Source organism: Schistocerca serialis, chromosome 6 (assembly GCF_023864345.2).
Source record: "Schistocerca serialis cubense isolate TAMUIC-IGC-003099 chromosome 6, iqSchSeri2.2, whole genome shotgun sequence".
Lineage (NCBI taxonomy): Eukaryota > Metazoa > Arthropoda > Insecta > Orthoptera > Acrididae > Schistocerca > Schistocerca serialis.
In genome coordinates this window covers 96,264,096-96,285,790 of record NC_064643.1, presented here as the reverse complement: position 1 = coordinate 96,285,790, position 21,695 = coordinate 96,264,096, and the positions used below count along the sequence as shown (strand labels likewise).

Below are 21,695 nucleotides of genomic sequence, written 5' to 3'. Positions count from 1 at the left end.
ACCTTACTTTCCAAATAGGCCTTGTATATGCTGACACCTTCATAATTGGAAAAACAATTGGGTTGCAGGTTTGATGTCTCCACATATGAAGTGTTTGAACAACATCGAGTTTTTTGCCTTTATGTTGGGCATGTAGGATACTAATGTTCATATTATCAATATGATGATTTGTTTTATGCAAGTGTGTAGCAAAGTGTAGTATTATTGTTTCTCAGTTGCACAATACATTCCTTAAATCTCAAATGGTCTGCCTGCTTGATCATCTAAAGTCAACTATGGTCTAAACATTCCATTTTATATGCACCAGAAGGTACAGCTGCTTTGCTGTGTTGCTATTATGAGGTAAGTCCTTTCCAAGAATTTTCTCCCTTCTTTAAATTTACATAATATGGAATACCAATATTAGTGAGGAATAGAAAACTGACACAGTCACTAAATTCACCTTTCTAGTAGTGCTGCTACAGTGGATTTGCCACTACCTGATGAACCAACAATGGCAACAGTCTTTCCAGCAGGAAGTTCTAAATCGAAATGTTGAAGCACAATCTAAAAAATAAAAACATATGACAGACAGTTGTTAAGGACCAAATAAAGAACTCATCTCATTATTACATTTTCACTTAAATACAGTAACACAAAATATACCTGGGATGGTCTTGAAGGATAAGCAAATGTAACATCACGGAAAACTACATTGGCAAGAAGAGAATGGAAGGGTATATTCAAACCTCCAAATAACGGCATTGTTGGCTCCATATTCAGGTACTAGAAAAGAATGGATTTTAACATTGAAAACAAAAATCAACGCAATGGGAATAGCAAAGCAAAAGCTTATGTGATGAATAAGTATTGGGTACATTACGTATATGTAATTTTACCAGAAATTCTTACTACTTTCAAATTTCAAATGTGGAAAATATAATGTTTCACAACAGAATAAACCAAAATGAACAGTAGATAAAAGAAGATAACCTCAAAAACTCTGCCTCCAGCAGCTAGCCCACGAACCACTTGGCCAAACAGCAGTGACAACTGTGTCAGAGATCGCTGAATTGTTTGTGCTGCCACAAGAAAAGCCATGAGATCTCCAGAGGATAGCTGCCCCAAAGACAACAAGTAGCCACCAGCACATAGGGTTGCCAGCACCACACCATTCAGGAAAATGTTCGTTCCTGCCTGAAATGAAATTCAATAACTTACTTGTCCCCCAAAAGTACTAATGAGGTCAGGCGTCTACTAATATGAGAAAAATATGAGAATGGAAAGTTCTTGGTGGAATATAAATAATTGTCTTTACTCCTTCCAATATGAGAAAAATACTTACTTATATACTCAAAGGCAGATTACTGGATCCCTTACCCACACTGTTACACCATGTAACTGAGGTGTAGAGCAGTTGACAGGCACATAAACAAGACGATGTCCACCTACAGAGTTTTGGCAGACCACAGTGTGCAGGCACTTCTGCTCTCCTTGGGTGAGGGGTTGTATCCCATGAAATGGACACGGGGAGAAATGAGGTGGGGGGGGGGGGGGGGGGGAGGGTTACAAGAAAAGGGAAGTTGATGGCTGGGAAGGAGAGGCATGCAGGATAGGAATTTGCAAAAGTTACAGCACAACTGGTATATGATCTCACTCATCCCCCCACCCCCTCGGTCCCTTATGGTACAGAATGGAACTGGAACAGAATGTGCTGGGTGGGTGCATAAGACAGGTCCTATGCACAAGGATTTCCTCTATGTGGGTAGGCGTTGGTAGTAAGTGTGGCATAAGGATGGACTAGGATACTTCTTATATTGGGTGGGCAGCTGCGTATCAGTTGGGGAGCGGTAGAATATATTTTAGGTAGGACATTCTTAATTTCCTGAAATGAAGATACCGTAAGTAGTCAAACTCTAAGCCCTGGCAAAGGATATATGTTCTTCCAGTCCCCCACACAATACAACCCCTCTCCTCACCCAATGTAACAGGTCAGGGCAGTGTAGCCACACAGGTGTGTCTGTTTCCTGTATCTAGCACTGAAGGAAAATGTCTGAAAGCTTCGCAACCTTCTCATCCTGGTTTACGAACATATCATTGATCACTTAATGTCTCAACTATATGGCAAGTTTTCTTTACTCCTTCCAGTTTACGAAGAATATTTATAATGTCCCTACATATACACTCTGCAAATTGCTGAAGTGTGTACTTCTTACTGTGTCATATATTAAGATTCCTCTACCACTAACAGGTGAAGTCTGGAAATCATGATAACTTACATTTGTCTGTGTGACCTGTTATTAGTTTCATTTTATCTTGACTGTCTCTAGAGTATTAATATGCAAGGGGAGGGGGAAATGTGAAATATTTCTAATTTCTGTTCTTAAAATTGGTTCTTGTAATTTTCAGAAAAATAGTTGGCATCTTTCTTAAAGTGTCTTACAGCTCAGATTTTTCAGCATTTCTGCCACACCCTGTTGTGAGACCCACAAGCTAGTGACCATTCACACTGCTCTTTTTTGTATACATTTGATGATATTACTGATCATAAATATTTTCCACAAATGTTTGAAATTTCTTTGTTGCTTTTATTCTTAGCCTGAACTAAAAGACACCATTAGTAAATTTGACACATTTTTTCCATTTATAATCTGAAGCTTTTACCTTTCTTACAAAAAAAAAAAAAAAAAAAAGAGTAATTTCACAGATAGTTATCTTCTTAACGATGCACTGATGCAGAGCTGTACAGTCACTACAATGATGTCAAATACAAACAATCCATATGTCTTCAAATATTCATCTTCACCTAATCAGAAGCATATATTCAGCAATGAAACTCACATCAACCTTGATCTTTCTACGATGACACTGTTTGAACTTCAGTTTTATATTGTTGTATTTCACTATTAATTTCCATTATGTCATCCTCTATTGCATTCCCACACCTAGCTCTTCATCTCAGTTCTCCTCTTCTCCAGAGGAAATAAATATGTATACTAAAATATAAAAGGAAACCATATAGATTTAGATTTTGTGGGGGAACACGAAACATAGAATGAAAGAGCACAGAAAATGTGTTTACATGTTAATGAGATTATTAAAGCTCATGATAAGTGAGAAAAACTTGTTAGGGATAAATGCTGTGTTTCTTTGATTGGTCTGTGGAGCAATTAATTTTGACTTGATAAGTCTGAGGCCACAGAATTTTCAGTGGAGTACATGAATGATACTGGCAACAATGACCACCAAAAACATGTAGCAGATCACTAACAGAAGCAACACAGCTAATGTATATCATGCAAGAAAATTATTTGAGCTGAAATCTTATTTGTTGGACTTGTTTTTTGTGCACAATGTGACATTTTAATAAGCATTCAAATATTGTTTGTTATCGAGGCTTTGGTATATGCTTTGCTCTTAAGGACTTTTCTGTACTGGTCTCATAGGAAAACGTGTGTATGCCTATTAAAAAAGAGTTATTTTGTTATTTGTAACATTGGTAAGAAGTATCTTACTCATTGGAGGACTGATAACATTTTTTCTAGTAGAGACTTTGACTTATAGTGTTGATGTGCAAATGTCTCAATATCAGAATGTGACCTGAAGTCACGTACACACAGCTCGGTTGTGCAGGAGTCCTCTTGCTCGGCACATTGCAGATGCCTTGCTGTACTTCTGTGTTATAGGTTCATTGTCACATGGTTAGCATTGTACAGAAGGAACAGTGTGTCTAGAGTCTGCATCAGTTTCTTTTCTACCACTGAATAAGTCAAAACCTACAGTTGCTATTGCCGTATAATATCATAGGCGTATAAAAATTGCATGGATTAATTTGACATTGGCTGATCATATGTGTACACTCTACAGTGCTTGTGACAAAAACCTCCTTGTGGTAAGTCATTGTTCTGGTTCCTCCATCTGCCGTATGCTCTTTTCTTCCCAGAGACTGACAGAGAGATAACTCCTATGAAGTAAGATGCTAACCGGGCTTGTCTGGCAGTGGCCTCTCTTCAGATGACAAAATTTAATCAACACTTTCAAAATGTAGGATCGACATAGGTGCCACAGTAGTCTTTTTGCTAAAAGCTGTACTCAATATGTTATATCAGATTTAGGATCATGCCAGTATATGAATCCCAAGTAGCTTGCTCGTGAATGAGCCTTTTTTTGTCATACAATGCAACGTCAGGTTTTCCATAATTTTGAAAGTAACACTGAGCAGTAACTTGTGTTAAACGATTTGGGTCATTTGGTCCTTATCTACACTCATGCTCATAAATTAAGGATAATGCTGATACATGGTAAAACAATGCTCTGGTGGGCGGTTTTCGGGTTTAAATCACCTCAGGGTATGACCATGCAGTGCATCTGACCTGCGGTCATCACACGGTAGCGCTGGCAGCAATAAACATATGCAGAGATGTGTTGGTGCATGTCAGAGTATGATGCAGCGAGTATATGTGCAGACGTTTTCAGACATGCTAACGGTGACTGTGTGTTGAAATTGGCTCAAAGAACACATATTGATGACGTTATGAGGGGTAGAATACTAGGGCAACTGGAGACTGGTCAAACACAGCAGGTCGTAGTACGGGCCCTCCGTGTGCCACAAAGTGTGACCTCAAGATTATGGTAACGATTCCAGCACACAGGAAATGTGTCCAGGCACTACAGTACGGGACGTCCACAGTGTACAACACCACAAGAAGACCGATATCTCACCCCCAGTGTCCGCAGATGGCCACGGAGTACTGCAGGTAGCCTTGCTCAGGACCTTACCGCAGCCACTGGAACAAGTTTGTCTCCAGACACACAGTCTACAGACAACTGAAAAGACACGGTTTATTCACCTGGAGACCTGCAAGGTGCATTCCACTGACCCCTGGTCACAGGAGAGCCCGTAAAGCCTGGTGTCAAGGACACAGTACATGGTCATTCGAACAGTGGTCCTAGGTTGTGTTCACGGACGAGTCCAGGTATAGTCTGAACAGTGATTCTCGCCAGGTTTTCATCTGGTGTGCACCAGGAACCATATACCAACCCCATAATGTCCTTGAAAGGGACCTGTATGGAGGTCGTGGTTTGATGGTGTGGGGTGGGATTATGATTGGTGCACATATACCCCTGCATGTCTTTGACAGAGGAACTGTAACAGGTCAGGTATATCGGGACATCATTTTGCACCAGTATGTCCGCCTTTTCAGGGGTGATGGATGATAACGCAGGGCTCCACCAAGCTCCTATCGTGGAGGAGAACCTTGAGACAGCAGATATCAGGCGAATGGAGTGGCCTGCCTGTTCTCCAGACCTAAACCCCATCGAGCACGTCTGGGATACTATTAGTCGACGTAGCGCTGCATGTCTTCAAACCCCTACGACACTTCAGGAGCTCCGACAGGCACTGGTGCAAGAATGGGAGGCTATACCCCAGCAGCTGCTCGACCACCTGATCCAGCATATGCCAATCCGTTGTGCGGCCTGCGTACGTGTGCATGGTAATCATATCCCGTATTGATGTCGGGGTACATGCACAGGAAACATTGGCGTTTTGTAGCACATGTGTTTCAGGACAGTCTTCTCAACTTATCACCAATACCGTGGACTTACAGATCTGTGTTCTGTGTGTTCCCTATGTGCCTATGCTATTAGCACCAGTTTTGTGTAGTGCCATGTTGTGTGGCACAACATTGTGCAGTTATCCTTAATTTATGTGCAGGAGTGTAGTTACAATATGCTAACACATGCTGTCCTTGACTCTTAACAATATTTCATTTGGTTTTCATTAATCTTTGTGAGCTGAGTGTTTCAGGTAAGATATGAAAACTAAATTTATTTTACAGAATTTCTTCATAAGTTATAATACTGCTAATAAAATGAATCCATTTCTACTTGATGCTTTATTCTAGTTATTTTGTACATTTCCTTTTTTTTAAAATAAATTCTGTGCTTACAGTGATTCATGGCTTCACTGAATTTTCCTCGTATTAGATTTGAAATTTGTATGGGAAACAAATTTTCTTCAATGGATAAAAACTTGAGCATAAAATGCAACTTTTTTGACAACATCACACTCGCTGTAAATTCAATGTTCTTCAAAACTTTTAATACTTTTTTTCAAGTACGGAAAGCCTTGAGGAAGATTAGTATGGGGTCCAGAAGAAACGTAGGAACATGCAAAGCAATACTGGCCTATGACTTATATAGAGATTTAAGAAAGTCAGACATCTGTTTATGGCATTTGTAGACTAGAGAAAGCTTTCGACAATACTAACTAGAAGACATACTTTGTGGCCACAGGGCTGTAGATCAATGGAGGAGCGAAGAACTATTAATGACTGGAAGAAAATGCAGGTCATTCTTGTTTTCATGAAGGGTTGTCGAACAAATGCACAAAACTACAGGCCCACATCTCTGACGTCCATCTGTTCTTGAATATTGTAACATGTTTTATGCTTGTATATTGTGATATTTCTGGAGACAAGTTCTTCTCTGTAGAAATCAACATGGGATCTGAAAGCAACAATCATTTGAAACTGAGCTCACTCTGTTTATTCTGCTCAAAACACAGAAAACAGTAGAGACCAACAGATGATTGATGGTTGGTGCAGAGCATGGGGGCATGATAACTGATCCTCAACATAAGCAAATATGATATATTATGCATAAATAGGCAGAAAGACCCATTACTGTATACTTACATAATTGCAGAACAAACACTGGCAACAGTTACATCCATAAAATATCTTGGAGTTTGCGAATGGAGCAATTTAAAGTGGAACGACCACACATAAAACTAAATGAGAAATGGCACATGTCAGACATAATCATTGGAAGAATCCTCCAGAAATGTGGCCCACCTGCAAAGAAGGCAGCTCACAACACACTCGTTCGACCAACACTTGAATACTGCTCGTCAGTCTGGGATCCATACCAGTTAGGACTAAAAGAGAAAACAGAGAAGATCACAAGAAGAGCATGTTTTATTACAGATCATTTAGTAAGTGCAAAATGCATCACAGATGTTCTCAGCCAACTCTGGTGGCAGACATTTCAAGAGAGGCATTCTGCATCAAGGTGTGGTTTAGTGTTAAAATTCCAAGAACATGTGCTCCTAGAAGAGTCAACCAATATATTGCTTCTTCCTATGTATATCTCATGAAATGACCACGAAGGCAAAATCAGAGAGATTCAGATCACCCTGAGGCTTACCTGCAATAATTCCTCCCATGTACCACTTGCAAGAGGAACAGGAAAAGGGGGGAGTGACCATGGTACACAATGTACCCTCTGCCACGCACTGTAAGGTAGCTTGCAGAGTAAATATGGAGGTGTAAATATAGAAATACTGAAAGGGAGCAGGGATAAACACAAGCATTGAAGGGTTATGTACAATCTGTACAGAAGGTAGGTTGCAGTTATAAGAACCGAAGGAAAAGAAAGGAATGTAGTAATTGAGAAGAGAATGAGACTAGGTTGTAGCCTCTCTCTGACATTATTCAGTCTGTACAATGAGCAAGTAGTAAAGAAGACCAAGGAAATGTTTGGATTAAAGTTCATAGACAATAAATAAAAGCTTCAAGGTTTGCTGATGACACAGCAATTATGTCAGAAATTGCTAATGACTTGGAGTATCAGTTTATGTCAAGGGAATTAGATTAAAAAATGAAACACTGAAAGTAGTAGCCGAGTTCTGGTATTTAGGAAGAAAAATAACTGCAGAGAGCTGAAGTCAAGAAAATACAAAATTCATACTTTTAATTGCAAGGAAAGTTTTTCTAAAAAAGTGAAATAACATTATCATTTAACATACATTTAAGTGTAAGGAAGTATTATCTGAAAGCGTTTGTACTGATTGTTGCCCTATACGCGAGGCATATATGGACAATAAACAGTACAGACAATTTATTTATTTATGATATGAATATAATAGAGGGAAAAATTGCACATGGGAAAAATATATATAAAAAACAAAGATGCTGTAACTAACCAAACGGTAAAGCGCTGGTAGATAGACACAATAAAAAACACACAAACACACACACAAATTTCAAGCTTTCGCAATCCAAGGTTGCTTCATCAGGAAAGAGGGAAGGAGAGGGAAAGACGAAAGGATGTGGGTTTTAAGGGAGAGGGTAAGGAGTCATTCCAATCCCGGGAGTGGAAAGACTTACCTTATGGGGAAAAAAGGACGGGTATACACACTCTCACACACACACACACACACACACACACACACACACACACATATCCATGCACACATATACAGACACAAGCAGACATATCGCATACCCATCCTTTTTTCCCCCTAAGGTAAGTCTTTCCGCTCCCGGGATTGGAATGACTCCTTACCCTCTCCCTTAAAACTCACATCCTTTCGTCTTTCCCTCTCCTTCCCTCTTTCCTGATGAAGCAACCTTGGGTTGCGAAAGCTTGAAATTTGTGTATGTGTGTGTGTGTGTGTGTGTGTGTGTGTGTGTTCTTTATCGTGTCTATCTACCAGCACTTTTCCATTTGGTAAGTTATAGCATCTTTGTATATATAATAGAGGGAAACATTCCACGTGGGAAAAATATATCTAAAAACAAAGATGATGTGACTTACCAAACGAAAGCGCTGGCACGTCAATAGACACACAAACAAACACAAACATACACACAAAATTCTAGCTTTCGCAACCAACGGTTGCTTCGTCAGGAAAGAGGGAAGGATAGGGAAAGACGAAAGGATGTGGGTTTTAAGGGAGAGGGTAAGGAGTCATTCCAATACCGGGAGTGGAAAGACTTACCTTATGGGGAAAAAAGGACGGGTATACACTCACACACACACACACACACATATCCATCCACACATATACAGACACAAGCAGACATATCGCATACCCATCCTTTTTTCCCCCTAAGGTAAGTCTTTCCGCTCCCGGGATTGGAATGACTCCTTACCCACTCCCTTAAAACCCAAATCCTTTCGTCTTTCCCTCTCCTTCCCTCTTTCCTGACGAGGCAACCGTTGGTTGCGAAAGCTGGAATTTTGTGTGTATGTTTGTGTGTCTATCGACGTGCCAGCCCTTTCGTTTGGTAAGTCACATCATCTTTGTTTTTTTATATGCTGCAACGAAAAATGCTTTCAGACACACGGAAAACAAAACAAACAAAATAATACATAGAGTGCAGAGCATAATATGTACTACATAAAATCTTGTAAACAAACATGTAGAGCATTTATGTAATCTGTATACATGTAAACGACTACACTGCAATTAACAATCAAGTGCCGGGCATAGTATTCATTAAACCACCTTAAAGCTATTTCTCTACCACACCACTCTCCAACAGCATGCGGGAAAAATGAACAGTTAAATCTTCCAGGGCAAGCTCTTGTTTCTTTTATTTTATTATGGCAAACATTTCTCCCTATATAGGGGAGCACTAACAAAATATATTTGCATTCAGAGGAGAAAGTTGGTGATTGAGATTGCATGAAAAGATCCTGCCGCAACGAAAAATGCCTTTCTTTCAATGACTGCTACCCCACTATGCTTATCATATCTGTAACAATCTCTCCCCTATTTCACAATAATACAAAAGAGCTGCCTTGTTTTTGAACTTTTTTGATGTCCTTCGCAAACCCCATCTGATGTGGATCCCACAACATGCAGTAATACTCGAGAAATTGAATGGACCAGTGCAGTGAAAGCAGTTCCTTAGTGGATTTGTTGCATCATCTAAGTATTCTGCCAATAAAATGCAGTTTTTGGTTTGCCTTCCCTATAACATTATCTACATTATCACTCTCATTTAAGTTATTCGTAGTTGTAACCCCTAAGTATTTAACTGAATTGACAGACTTGTCTGAACTATTGTGTAACGGAAATTTAACAGATTCCTTTTAGTAGTCATGTGGATGACCACACTTTACATTATTTAGAGTCAATTGTCATTTTTGCTGCATACAGGTATCTTGTCAGAATAATTTTGTAATTGGTTTTGGCAATCTGATGACTTACCAGACAGTAAATGATATCATCTGCAAATAATCTATGATGGCTGCTCAGACTGTCTCCTAAATCTTTTTTATAGATTAGGAACAGCAGAGGGCCTATAACTCCTCCTTGGAGAACACTTGATATCACGTCAGTTTTACTCAATTACTTTCTGTCAATATCTACTAACTGTGACCTGTCTGACAGGAAATCTCAAATCCAGCTGCACAACTGAGACAATCTACTACAGGCACCCAATTCAAATGAAAGTCACTTGTAAGGAATGGCGTCAAAAGCCTTCTGGAAATCTAGAAATATAAAGTCAATTTGAGATTCCCTGTCGATAGCAATCATTACTTTATGCGAATAAAGAGCTAGTTGTGTTTCACAAGAATTACATTTTCTGAATCCATGTAGATTATTGGTCACTAGATAGTTTTCTTCGAGACAATTCATAATGTTCGAGCACACTACATGTTCCAATATTCTACTGCAACATGACGTCATCAGTAATATGAGTCTGTAAATCAGTGAATTACTTCTATTTACTTTCCTTGGGGATTGGTGTGATATGTGCAGTTTTCCATACTTTAGGTAGGAGCCTTTCATTAAGTGAATGGTTGTATTTGTTGAGTGAGCGGTTGAATATGATTGCTAAGTACGGAGCTATTATATCAGCATACACTGAAAGGAATTTAATTGGTACACAATCTGCACCAGAGGACTTGAATATATTATGCAATATAAGTTGCTTTGCTACACTGAGGGTATCTACTTCTAAAGTTACTCATGTTGGCAGCTGTTATTGATCTGAATTCATGAATATTTACTTTGTCTTCAATGGTAAACAAATTTCAGAAAACCATGTTTAGTAACTGCACTATATTGGCACTGTCATTGGTAACATTAACAATTCTATCGTGTAGTCAAGGTATCGGTTGTGTGCTCAGTAGTAGAGCACTTGCCTGTGAAAGGCAAAGGTCCCGAGTTCGAGTCTCGGTCCGGCACACAGTTTTAATCTGCCAGGAAATTTCATATCAGCGCACACTCTGCTGCAGAGTGAAAATCTCATTCTGGAAATATCGGTTGTGTCTTGATGCTGGTTTACTTTACATACGAAAAGAATCTCTATGGATTTTCTGCCAGTTTTGCTGTGAAAACTATTAAAAGCATCTTGCATTGAAGTCCACACTTAGTTTCAAACTTCAGTAAAACATTGCCGATCTTTTAATATTTTGTGTTCTTTTAAATTTAGCATACTGTTTAAGGTATGAACTGCTTCTGCACCGTGGAGTATCAGTACCCTCTCTTATTAATTTATTTCACACATACCTCTCCATTGCCATTGATACTATTTCTTTGCATTTAAGCCACATCTAGTCTATGTTTACACAGTTTGGAAGGACTGGCGACAGCATCTTAGGAAGATGTTGAGCAATTTTTTGTCTTCCTGTTTAAAGAGACGTATTTTGCATTTATTTTTTATGGATTTGGATGTTACAGTACTCAGTTTCAATACAACTACTTTGTGGTCTTTAATCCCTGTGTCTGTCATGATGCTCACTATCTGCTCAGGATTATTTGTTACTAAAAGGTCAAGTACGATTTCAAACCATTTCCAACATATGAGGGTAGATTGAAGTCACCATAAAATATAATTGTGAGTGGGGTACCTATTTGAAATGAGACTCAAGTTTTCTTCAAGCTGTTCAACAATTGTATCTTCCAAAGTTGGGGGAGGGTCAGTAAAGGTAACCAATTATTAATTTATTCTGGGCGTCACATATAACCTCTACCCATAGTAACTCACAGAAACCATCTGCTTCAATGTCACTATAATATACTCTACTTTCAACATCAATAAACACTCCTACGTCAACTGTATTTAATTTATTCTTTACAAACACTGTTAGGTACTTTGTGTAAATTTTGGCAATACTTATCTCCGGCATTAGCCAGCTTTCAATACCTGTAACAATTTGAGCTTCAGTGGTTTCTATTAGTGCTTGGAGTTCAGGTTCCTTTAAAACACAGCTATAACAATCTGCAACTACAAAAAAATACACCTGCCCAGTCCACTCCACACAGCCCTCACTACCCACGTAGCTGCTACCTGAATGTAATGGACCTGATGCAACTGATCTATTGAAGAGACTGCCTACACTACGCTTGTCGGTCCTCTTTTGGAACACTGCTGCATGGTGTGGGATCCTTACCAGATAGGATTAGTACATCGAGAAAGTTCAAAGATGAGCAGGACATTTTGAATTAATGGAAATTAGGGGAGAGAGTGTTACGGACATAATACAGGATTTGGGGTGGACATCATTAAAACAAAGGCATTTCTCACTGTGGCAGGATCTTCTCATGAAATTTCAATCACCAACTTCCTCCTCTGAATGCAAAAATATTTTGTTGACTTGACCTACATAGGGAGAAATGATCATCATAATAAAGTAAGGAAAATCAAAGCACACACAGAAAGATATAGGCATTTATTTTCTCTGCACACTGTTCAAGAGTGGAATTTGAGACTTATTGCCAGGCACTTCAGTGTGATTTGCAGAATAGCCATGTAAATGTAGATGACCGATTTGAATCCCCTTTACCCAGTGGCACAAGTCGAGGAATCAGTAGCCTACACAGTCATAGAACGGTCTAGCCCAATTGTGTAAAAAATATGCATAGCTACTGTGTTGGGTTCTAATTCTGTTTAGCACTAACATGTTTTAGAGGCAAGTCAAATCCCAAGGGTTTTTGGGTCATATACAGCATATTATTATTTTGTTGTCCAGTCCATTCTTGGGCTCATTCATTTGTAATGTTGAACTCATCTTCCACACTGACCATTTCTGTTACAGTTGGTGGTCGTCTAGTGCAGAATCAGTTATTGTTTTTGTAGTAACCAAAACCAACTGCGGGAACGCCTTGGGCTGCGGATCGGAGCCACCAGGCGGGGAAGCCGCTGGCGGTGGAGCACCCACCACTGGGTAAACACAAGGAGGAGTCGGACGACAGACCAACGACAACTGACAACAACCGACCACGACTGACTATGACCGACACAACAAGGAAGAGATAAACAACAGAGGCTTGTGGAAAACACAACACCAAACACCAACAGTAAATCCACTTGGAACCAGAGTCAGGCAAATGTCAACAACAAGCAACGACCAGAATGCAGTACCGCCGAGATAGAAACGAAATCCAGAGCGAGTACCAGACTGACTGGACTAGGGCAGAGCGGGTCCCTATATACGAAACTGGAGGGAAAGGCTATTGGCCGCTGTCTGCACGTGGCGTAGCAGTGGCGCCCTCGCTGCGCGAGAGCTGCTGGGCGGAAAAGCCACCACGGAGGTGGAGCCCTCTATGGGCTGACCACGTCCATTTGTTCTGGCACGTGTTTGACTTCCGCGGCAGAAGGTACTAGAGTTTTCATCATCAACATCTTGGTGAATTGGTGAATTTTTGTTATCCATGATATTTTTGTACTCATTTGTGAGAGCATTTATGTGTCATAGTTGCGGGAGTGGAATGTGGCTCCATACTGGCAACCATTCTGTAGTAGTTGATCTGATATCGAAAGCAATCATTTTCATGACATTATTTAGCTGGATATCTATCTATTGTACATATGAACTGTTTAGCCAAACTAGGGAACAATACTCAGTGGTTGAGACGACAAGACCCAGAGCAGAAGAACGCAGGGTGGATGCCTATGCTCCCCACATTGTACCACACAACTTTTGAATGACGTCGTTTCTTGTTTTCAATTATTTTGCTGTTCTTGTTAAATGCTCTCTGAAAGAGAGAGTTCTATCAAAGCGTTTTCAAACTGTATGTTGAATCTTCTTCTGGCTCGATAGCATTTAATTGGAGTCTACAATTGTGAAAGTACTTTCTCACTACATCTAGGTCCTCTGTAAGGATTTCTTCTGACTGTTCAATTGTGGAACACCTTGTTGCAAGTATCCAGTCAACTGCATAACCAAACTTCCTTGATTTTGTTTTTGGCATGTCTGCAATGTATGAGCTGAAGAGAAGTAGAGGATGGACTGATTCCTGTGGTGGAACACTTTTTAATTTTCTTGGGGAGGGGGGGGGGGGGGCTGATGTTGCATCCCAGGACTACTTTGAACAGTCAGTCATTTAGGATATTGCCGAACAGCAAACAATTGGTTTCCAAGGATTTATGTGAAAAAGTTTTTACATCATGCCTTTTCTCCACTCTCTGTTATAGGGCACTGATAAGTCAATAAGTCAATGAATGCAGCTGTGTTTCAAATTTTTTTTTTTTATATATCTTACTGATGTGATACTCTTTTTATTTTTGATCATTTGCAACACAAAAGATAGCCTCATTGAGGATGGGGCCAGAATATTATTTACTACAACTTACAGTGCAGCATATAAGAGGCCAATAACATTCATTTAACAACTCTTACCCCAGAACCTCCTTCGTCTTATACTTGTATGCTAGATCAATGAGCAAATTGGCTGATGCTCTAGTTTGATGGCAGGTGACTGATCAATTTACTACAATATTGCAAAAGCTATGAAGACTCATCAGAATGAAGTATCTCAGGGATGTGTTAGTTTTATTTAAGGAAATAAACAATGAGAGAACATGATTGGCATTTGGTCATTTGCCGTCCAACAATTTGTCACCAGCCTCTCTCATAGGACGTCTGAAATAAAGATCTAAAAATGCAGTGAGTAATGTTGGCAAAGGAAAGATTCAGATAGGTGCTGGAATCTAAATAACATGGCAATATATCAGACATTAACATTAACTAACTATTTAACTAATTTAGCATACATACTTAACTTACACGGTGCATACAAAAACATCAGAAGAGAGTACGTAAGAGAGAGTAACAGACCACTAAGCAAGCTGAAACCTGCAGAAGAGTGGTTCTTATTTTTCCTGTGATATGACATAATAACAATTTATTCTCTTTAGAAGTTTCATGCAAGTAAACACTAACGTGACTTCACAAATTATTACAGATCTTATCTTTCCTCTTCAAGCTGAAAATGTCAAAAGCCATACAATCAAAATATACACTCTTTCTTAGAATGAACAAATTACTTCACTACTGCAACATAAGTAGTGAGTGATAACACGGCTTTGTTTTGGCTGGAAGCCTGTGTGTTTGAGCGAGATTCCCTCATTTAATTTGTACTTATTCTTTTGTGGATAAGCCATTCTAGTATACTGTCAAACCCTGGAGCTTTTCATGGCTTAACATGTTTAAGTGCTGTTGAGTTTTCTTCACAAGTAGGAGTTTGGTATCTGCATTTTAGGCTTTTAGTGTTCTGAGTTTTCGTATCACTATGATTGTACGTGCTTTGTATATTGATGCTCTGGTTGCTGCTACTAGACGTGAAGCAACGGGATTTGGAGTAACTGTTGTCTTATTTCTTCATGTGAAGCCCCACTCCTTGTTTCCCTAATGAAGTCTGCTCAAAGTCTGAAAATTCAGGCTTTATACTGTTTTCACCCACTTTTGGTGCCTTGCCACATCTAGACTATGTATTAGTTCCTCAGCCATTTCTCGGTCAGCATTTTTGAGGAAATTCTGGTACAATTCCTCGCTGTTTTGGGGTTGGGTTGTTTTGGGGGAGGAGACCAGACAGCGAGGTCATCGGTATCATAGGATTAGGAAAGGACGAGGAAGGAAGTCGGCATGCCCTTTCAAAGGAACCATCCTGGCATTTGCCTGGAATGATTTAGGGAAATCATGGAAAACCTAAATCAGGATGGCCGGACACGGATTGCCGTGTGCTAGCCACTGCGCCACATCACTCGGTCACTGTTTTGGGACCAGCCAGAAATGTATTACTGCTTTCAGTAGCCTCTTGGTATATACTCTTTGGCAGTCCTAATTATGGTGCCGGCATATCTTTTGTAGTTTCTGTTAGTAGAGGATATCTAGCCAAAGAGATTGTCTGTTTCTATACAGAACTTGGCCTAGTTGGCTTTCTTTAGATTCCACCTTTGGTGGGGGATAGATGTGATTAGAGGGATTTGTGTTCCCACCTCTGTTATTGTTGGTCTTTGCTGCCTGTGTAGGAAGTCACAGAGGACTTTTTGTGATACTGCTAGGGTCTGGGCGTAGTTGTCTACTGGAATGAAACATAGATCGAGATTGTATTCCTGCCTCCATGCTGCCAACTTGAAAGTAGACCAGTCTTAAGCACCGAACACAAGAGTTAAAGTGGTCATCCGTTGCCCATTTTATTACTGTGTTACCATTGTCGTTGCAGTCTCTATATTTCCACTGCTTACGGGGCCATTATAGCTACCCACTTTTACAACAGGATGAGGATGTGGGTGGATAACTTGGGCTGACAAGGATATGACTGGTGGCTTGTAAGTGTTGGAGACAGCGATGCTTTCAATTTTTACAACATTATGGATTTCGTCATTGTTAGAGATAGAAAATGGCTCTCATTTGCATATCTTGTTTAATGTATGTTGCTATGCCATGTGGTGAATGATACAGAGCACCTAGCAGTTCATAGGCTGGTATTTTTACTCTTTTTTGTAATTGGTCTTCCATTTCTTAATGAGTTTCATGTTTGGTGACTAGATTTTATTGAATATTAAATGAATAGATCAGGTAACCAATGAAGAAGTACTGAATCAAATTAGGGAGAAAAGAAATTTACAGCATATCTTGAATGAAAGAAGAGCTCAGTTGACAGGATACATCCTGAGGTACCAAGGAAATGTCAGTTTGGTAATGGATGACAGTATGAAGGATAAAAATTGTAGAGGGAGACCAAGTAGGTTCAAGTGGATGCAGGTTGCGAAGTTCAGGTGAGATGATGAAACTTGCACAGGATCAGTCTGCAGACCACAACAACAACAACAACAACAACAACAATAACAAGACTAAGTGAAGAAAAGATTATAGTCTTTGGAGGACCCACAATAGGCTACTTCAACTCCAATCAGTTCTTCCCTAATCTCAGTAGCATTTTAATAGTATGCCTTCTGAATGTCATTTTACACCATCTCTTGACTGATACTGTAGTTATCAGGTTCACCATCTTCAGAATTACAAATGTATTTTGTAAACTGAAATATATCTCTCCATGACACCAAAACCACTAATTACTTCAAGAGTACCTAACAAAGGAGAGAAAAAATGTTCATTAAATTTATTGCAGCAAACAGAACTAGTTTCACACTGACTATTTTCTTTGTCAGGATGACAGGCACACACAACAAAGTAACTATATTAAGCAGGTTTTAACTTTTTTGGTATATAGGCAGCCAAGAGCATTCTCTGAAATAATATTATATAAATACTTAGTACGAAGTAGTTGATTAAAAGAACAGCTCAGTAGTGTAAGTTAAAGAGCAGTGGACTTTTTTCTTTTCTTTCTTTCTTTCTTTTTTTTCAAAGTAGCTGCTTTGCTACACATCCTGGTTTGAAACATACAAAAAGTAAGTAATGTAGAGGTAGTTCTCATATCTGGCCTTTTGAGTAGATTAGCACTAATCATAACTGGTTGTTAGAATACTTTATACAATTAGTCTAGAACTGCTTCTATTTGATACTGTGTAATTGGACTCACCCCCATCTCTGAAGGCTTTCCTTCAAGATGGAATTTAGTGGTAATATACATGAATGAATTTCTGTTGTAAAAAAAGTTATATATGTTAAAATCATTTAGATATAAAAAACACGCCAGGATCAAATATTAAATCTAGACAGATTGTGACAGTACAAACTTTAATAGTTATTGTATCTTTTTTCAATTATATCTTACCTGGAACAGGCCAATACCAAGACCAAGTGTTTCATTAAGTTTGCGAGATTCTTCAATCTGTTGATTGAACAATTCACATTCTTTTCTCTCCATTGCAAAAGCTCTTACAGTCCTAATATTACTAATTGCTTCATCACTTACAGATGTGGCTCTTGCTGCCTGTTTGAAGAGAAGCCAACATTAAAAACTGTATACTCCATGAAAATGTGAATTATAACAGCAACAGAAAACTCGCCTGTTCTTGAGCTTGCTTAGACATCTTACGCAGAACAGATCCAATTAATGTCCCAGTTATAATTACAGCAGGGATCACAACCATCATACCTGCTGTCATTTGGGGAGATATAATGAACAAAGAGACAGCACAGCCAACTATCTGCAAATAAACAAATAACTAAACACATTCTGTATTTTTAACCAAACAGATTGCAGCATCAACTAATTACAGCAACTTAACATAAAAGTTTTCCAATGAAGCATGAAAGGTTAAACAGGTGGTAAAAAAAAAAGTCCTTGTCAGAACTAGAATGTAAAGCTGCAGTGATGCTGTTGATGCTAGAATGAAAGTGTCCATAATTACTGTATTTGTCACCTTTTATAATACCTTTGGCTTGTTACTCTAGGACACCTAATATATAACAGCTAACTGCTGCTGCTGCATCAAATAATAGGTTAGAACTATTTTTGGAGAACTTAATAAAATTAATTTCATGATACAATTTACAAAAATACTGAGAAAAGTGCTAAAAATATCCAATTATTTCAGTACTAGGTGTCCTCTTTCATTTGGGACTATGAGTTCAGTCAGGGCTGAGGAGGTTACGTAAAATTTTCTGTACAAAGAAAACTATGCTATTGGTTTGTCACATCCAGATGAGGAAATAAGACCACCATTTGTTACACACACAATGCAAAAGTTATTATTCTAGAAATGACCACAATCACTTGATATAATATCCTGCTGATAAGGTAACAATTGGTACACAACTGGCAACTGGTACATGCCACTGAGAAACATTTTACGGGACAACGTAAAGACAGTGTCCAATTGCAGAAATGAAGCTACATCTCACAGAAAAGTTTCTCTCTTAGTTTGTCTTTCATTGCACTAGTCAAGAGCCATTTTGCATCTGGGATGTGATACATCAACTAGTATGTATTTTGGTGTGTAGAATCTGAATACACCTTTCAAAATGTTCTAGCATGTACCAGTTTTGAGTTTTTAAAGGTCTCATTTTTTGTATTCGGTATTTTGCTTTTTGCTGTTCTTCTGTTTTGATGTTTAATTGTTTGTTTTTGATCTCCAGAGGAGAACTAAAAGATCTACAAATTGACAGTAAATGGTTGGTGTGGTAGTCCAGTGGTGTGAAAGAGATCCTCACTAAGTGTTTCCTGTGAAAGATAATGCAAACTTTTTGTGTTTAAAACTTACACTAAGAAAAATGGCAACTAGTAAATCTCGTTGCTGTCTAAACAACCCCGACAACTTTTGTTATGTGTGTGGGAAATTCACTCCAAAAGACCAAAGAAAACCAATCACTAATTTGTTTAAGAAGGCATATAAATTGTATTTTGAGTGCCCTGTTGGTGATCAAGATAAAAATTTTGCGCCTCATATTGGCTGCATAACCTGTACTACAACCTTACCCGAGTGGTTGAAAGGAAAACACGAGCCATGCCATTCACTGTTCCGATGGTGTGGTGTAAGCCTAAAGACCATTATTCAGACTGTTACTTCTTTCTTACAAATATTTCGGGACATTCAAGCAAAACTAGACATGAAATAAAGTATCAAAATGTATCTTCAGTGCATTTGCCTGTGCCCCATGATGAGGGGTTGCCTGCTCCTGTCTGTATCTTGAAAGCGATGTAACTAGACACCATGTCAAGTGAAACAGAAAATATTGAACATACAGAAGAGTACTGTCCTCAATATCATGACACTTCACCTCAGCTCTTTAATCAAAAGGAATTGTATGATTTGGTTCACAATCTATAACTTTCGAAACAGCAGGCTGAACTCTTGGAGTCGAGACTGCAACAACGGAACCTTCTAGCTCCAGGGACAAAAATTGCCTGTTTCAATCAAGAGGTGCTTCCTTCACTCAATATTTTGATATGCAGAATTCAATGTATGTAGAGATGGCAATGATCTGATGATGCTGCTAGGTGTACAACTTAATCCACAGGAGTGGCAACTATTTATCGACTCCAGTAAAACCAGCTTGAAAGCAGCAGTACTGCATAATGGCAATGCATTTCCATCAATACCTATGGCTTACACAGTAGACATGAAAGAAACTTATGAAACCATGGCTTTGCTGCTAAAGGTAGTCAAATATAAGGAGCATGACTGGCAGCTTTACTGTGATTAAAACGTTGTTGCACTCCTTACAGGTTTTACAGGCTGGATTCACAAAATATTGCTGCTTTTGGTGCCTTTGGGGCAGCTGTAACACCAAGAATCACTGTACAGTCAAGGAATGGCCTATAAGGAAGCCATTTGTTCCTGGAAACGTAAATGTGAACAATATCCCATTGGTTGACCCCAATAAAATCATTTTGCCTCCCCTTCATATCAAGTTGTGCCTTATCAAGAACTTTGTAAAAGCTCTGGATAAAGATGATGAGGCCTTCAATCACTTAAAAGAAAAGTTTCCCAAATTAATAGAGGCAAAGCTGAAAGAGGGTATACCTGTTGGACTACAAATAAGGAAATTGCTGAAAGAGCCAACCTTTGATACCAAACTCACAGATATCCAATTATCTGCTTGGTCTTCTTTTAAAGCAATTGTGAAGGGCTTTTTATGTAACAGAAAAGACAAAAACTATGTTACCACTGTGAATGATCTGTTGGACAACTGTAAGAACACGCGGTGTAGAATGTCACTTAAAATTCACTTTTTACATTCTCACCTTGATTTCTTCTCCGAAAATTTGGGAGCTGTAAGCAATGAGCATGGTGAACACTTTCACCAAGACATTCTTACCATGGAACACCGTTACCATGGCCACTGGAACCCTTCGATGATGGGTGACTACTGCTAGGGTCTTGTTAGGAAGAGTGATGAAACAGCAACCAAAATAAGAGCTCTGTCGTCGCATTTTTTCAAAAACCAAAGACGATTAAACGTGAAAATATCTTCTGAACTAATTTGGACCTTTTATTGGCATCATGCCCATATATACATACGAAATAGTATTGTTTTCAAACATTCTGAATGTGTATTTTTGTTTAACTTAATTGTGTCAATTTTTCCTATTACCATTTTTTATTCTGCTGTGTATCTAAGAAACGTGACATCGTAGAGAAAAACTAATTTTACCAGTGTATTCAGCATCCCAAAATTAGGTAAATCCACTTATTTACAAACCAGATGCAGAAAAAAGTTTAAATTTGCCAACTAGTGTTATCAGAAACAAATCATTATTACAACGATTCATGTGACTAAGAGAGAAAGCTTTAACATCTTATCTGTAGAACATTATACAACTCAAGTGACACATGCCCTTTGGCATAATTGTGACAGCCAACGGAAATCAATTTTCTTGATTTCAGATGCACTCTCTCTCTCTCACTTAACAACAGAGGCCAGACAGACTTCTAGGTGTTGATCAAAGTATATACTGTTCTTCATTCTCCTCTACCAAACACTGTGCAAAAATGTAATTCCTCATTTCATAGTACAATCATCATTTTCAACTTTCTTTACCTTGCTAAAGGTTAATTATGCCATTCATGTGACTGTCATTTCAATTCTTTATCTATACTATGAGCTTCACCGTTGAACAAATTTCAAAGAGCATGCTGATAGATTACACTACAAAGATGCTCTTTACTGTGCCGATGACAACTATTGTGAAATATTATAACTAGAGACTGGATTGTATGCATAAGGAAAACCTTAAATATGCATGAGAAATGCTTAAAAATGCATGAAAAGTGTTGAAA

At 38.8% G+C, this 21,695-nt stretch overlaps 1 protein-coding gene across 2 annotated transcripts in view; it reads right to left on the bottom strand.

The window, feature by feature from the left end:
- LOC126484270 (mitochondrial potassium channel ATP-binding subunit) overlaps window positions 1-21,695 on the bottom strand; it is a 119,040-nt gene that overhangs the window by 24,999 nt on the left and 72,346 nt on the right. For both annotated transcript variants that reach the window (XM_050107694.1, XM_050107693.1), the window contains exons 6-10: window positions 17,975-18,119; window positions 17,744-17,898; window positions 973-1,176; window positions 646-765; window positions 443-546 (exon numbers count right to left, since the gene is read on the bottom strand). In XM_050107694.1, the coding sequence (XP_049963651.1) occupies window positions 443-546; window positions 646-765; window positions 973-1,176; window positions 17,744-17,898; window positions 17,975-18,119 (728 nt within the window). The remainder of the gene's footprint in view (window positions 1-442; window positions 547-645; window positions 766-972; window positions 1,177-17,743; window positions 17,899-17,974; window positions 18,120-21,695) is intronic.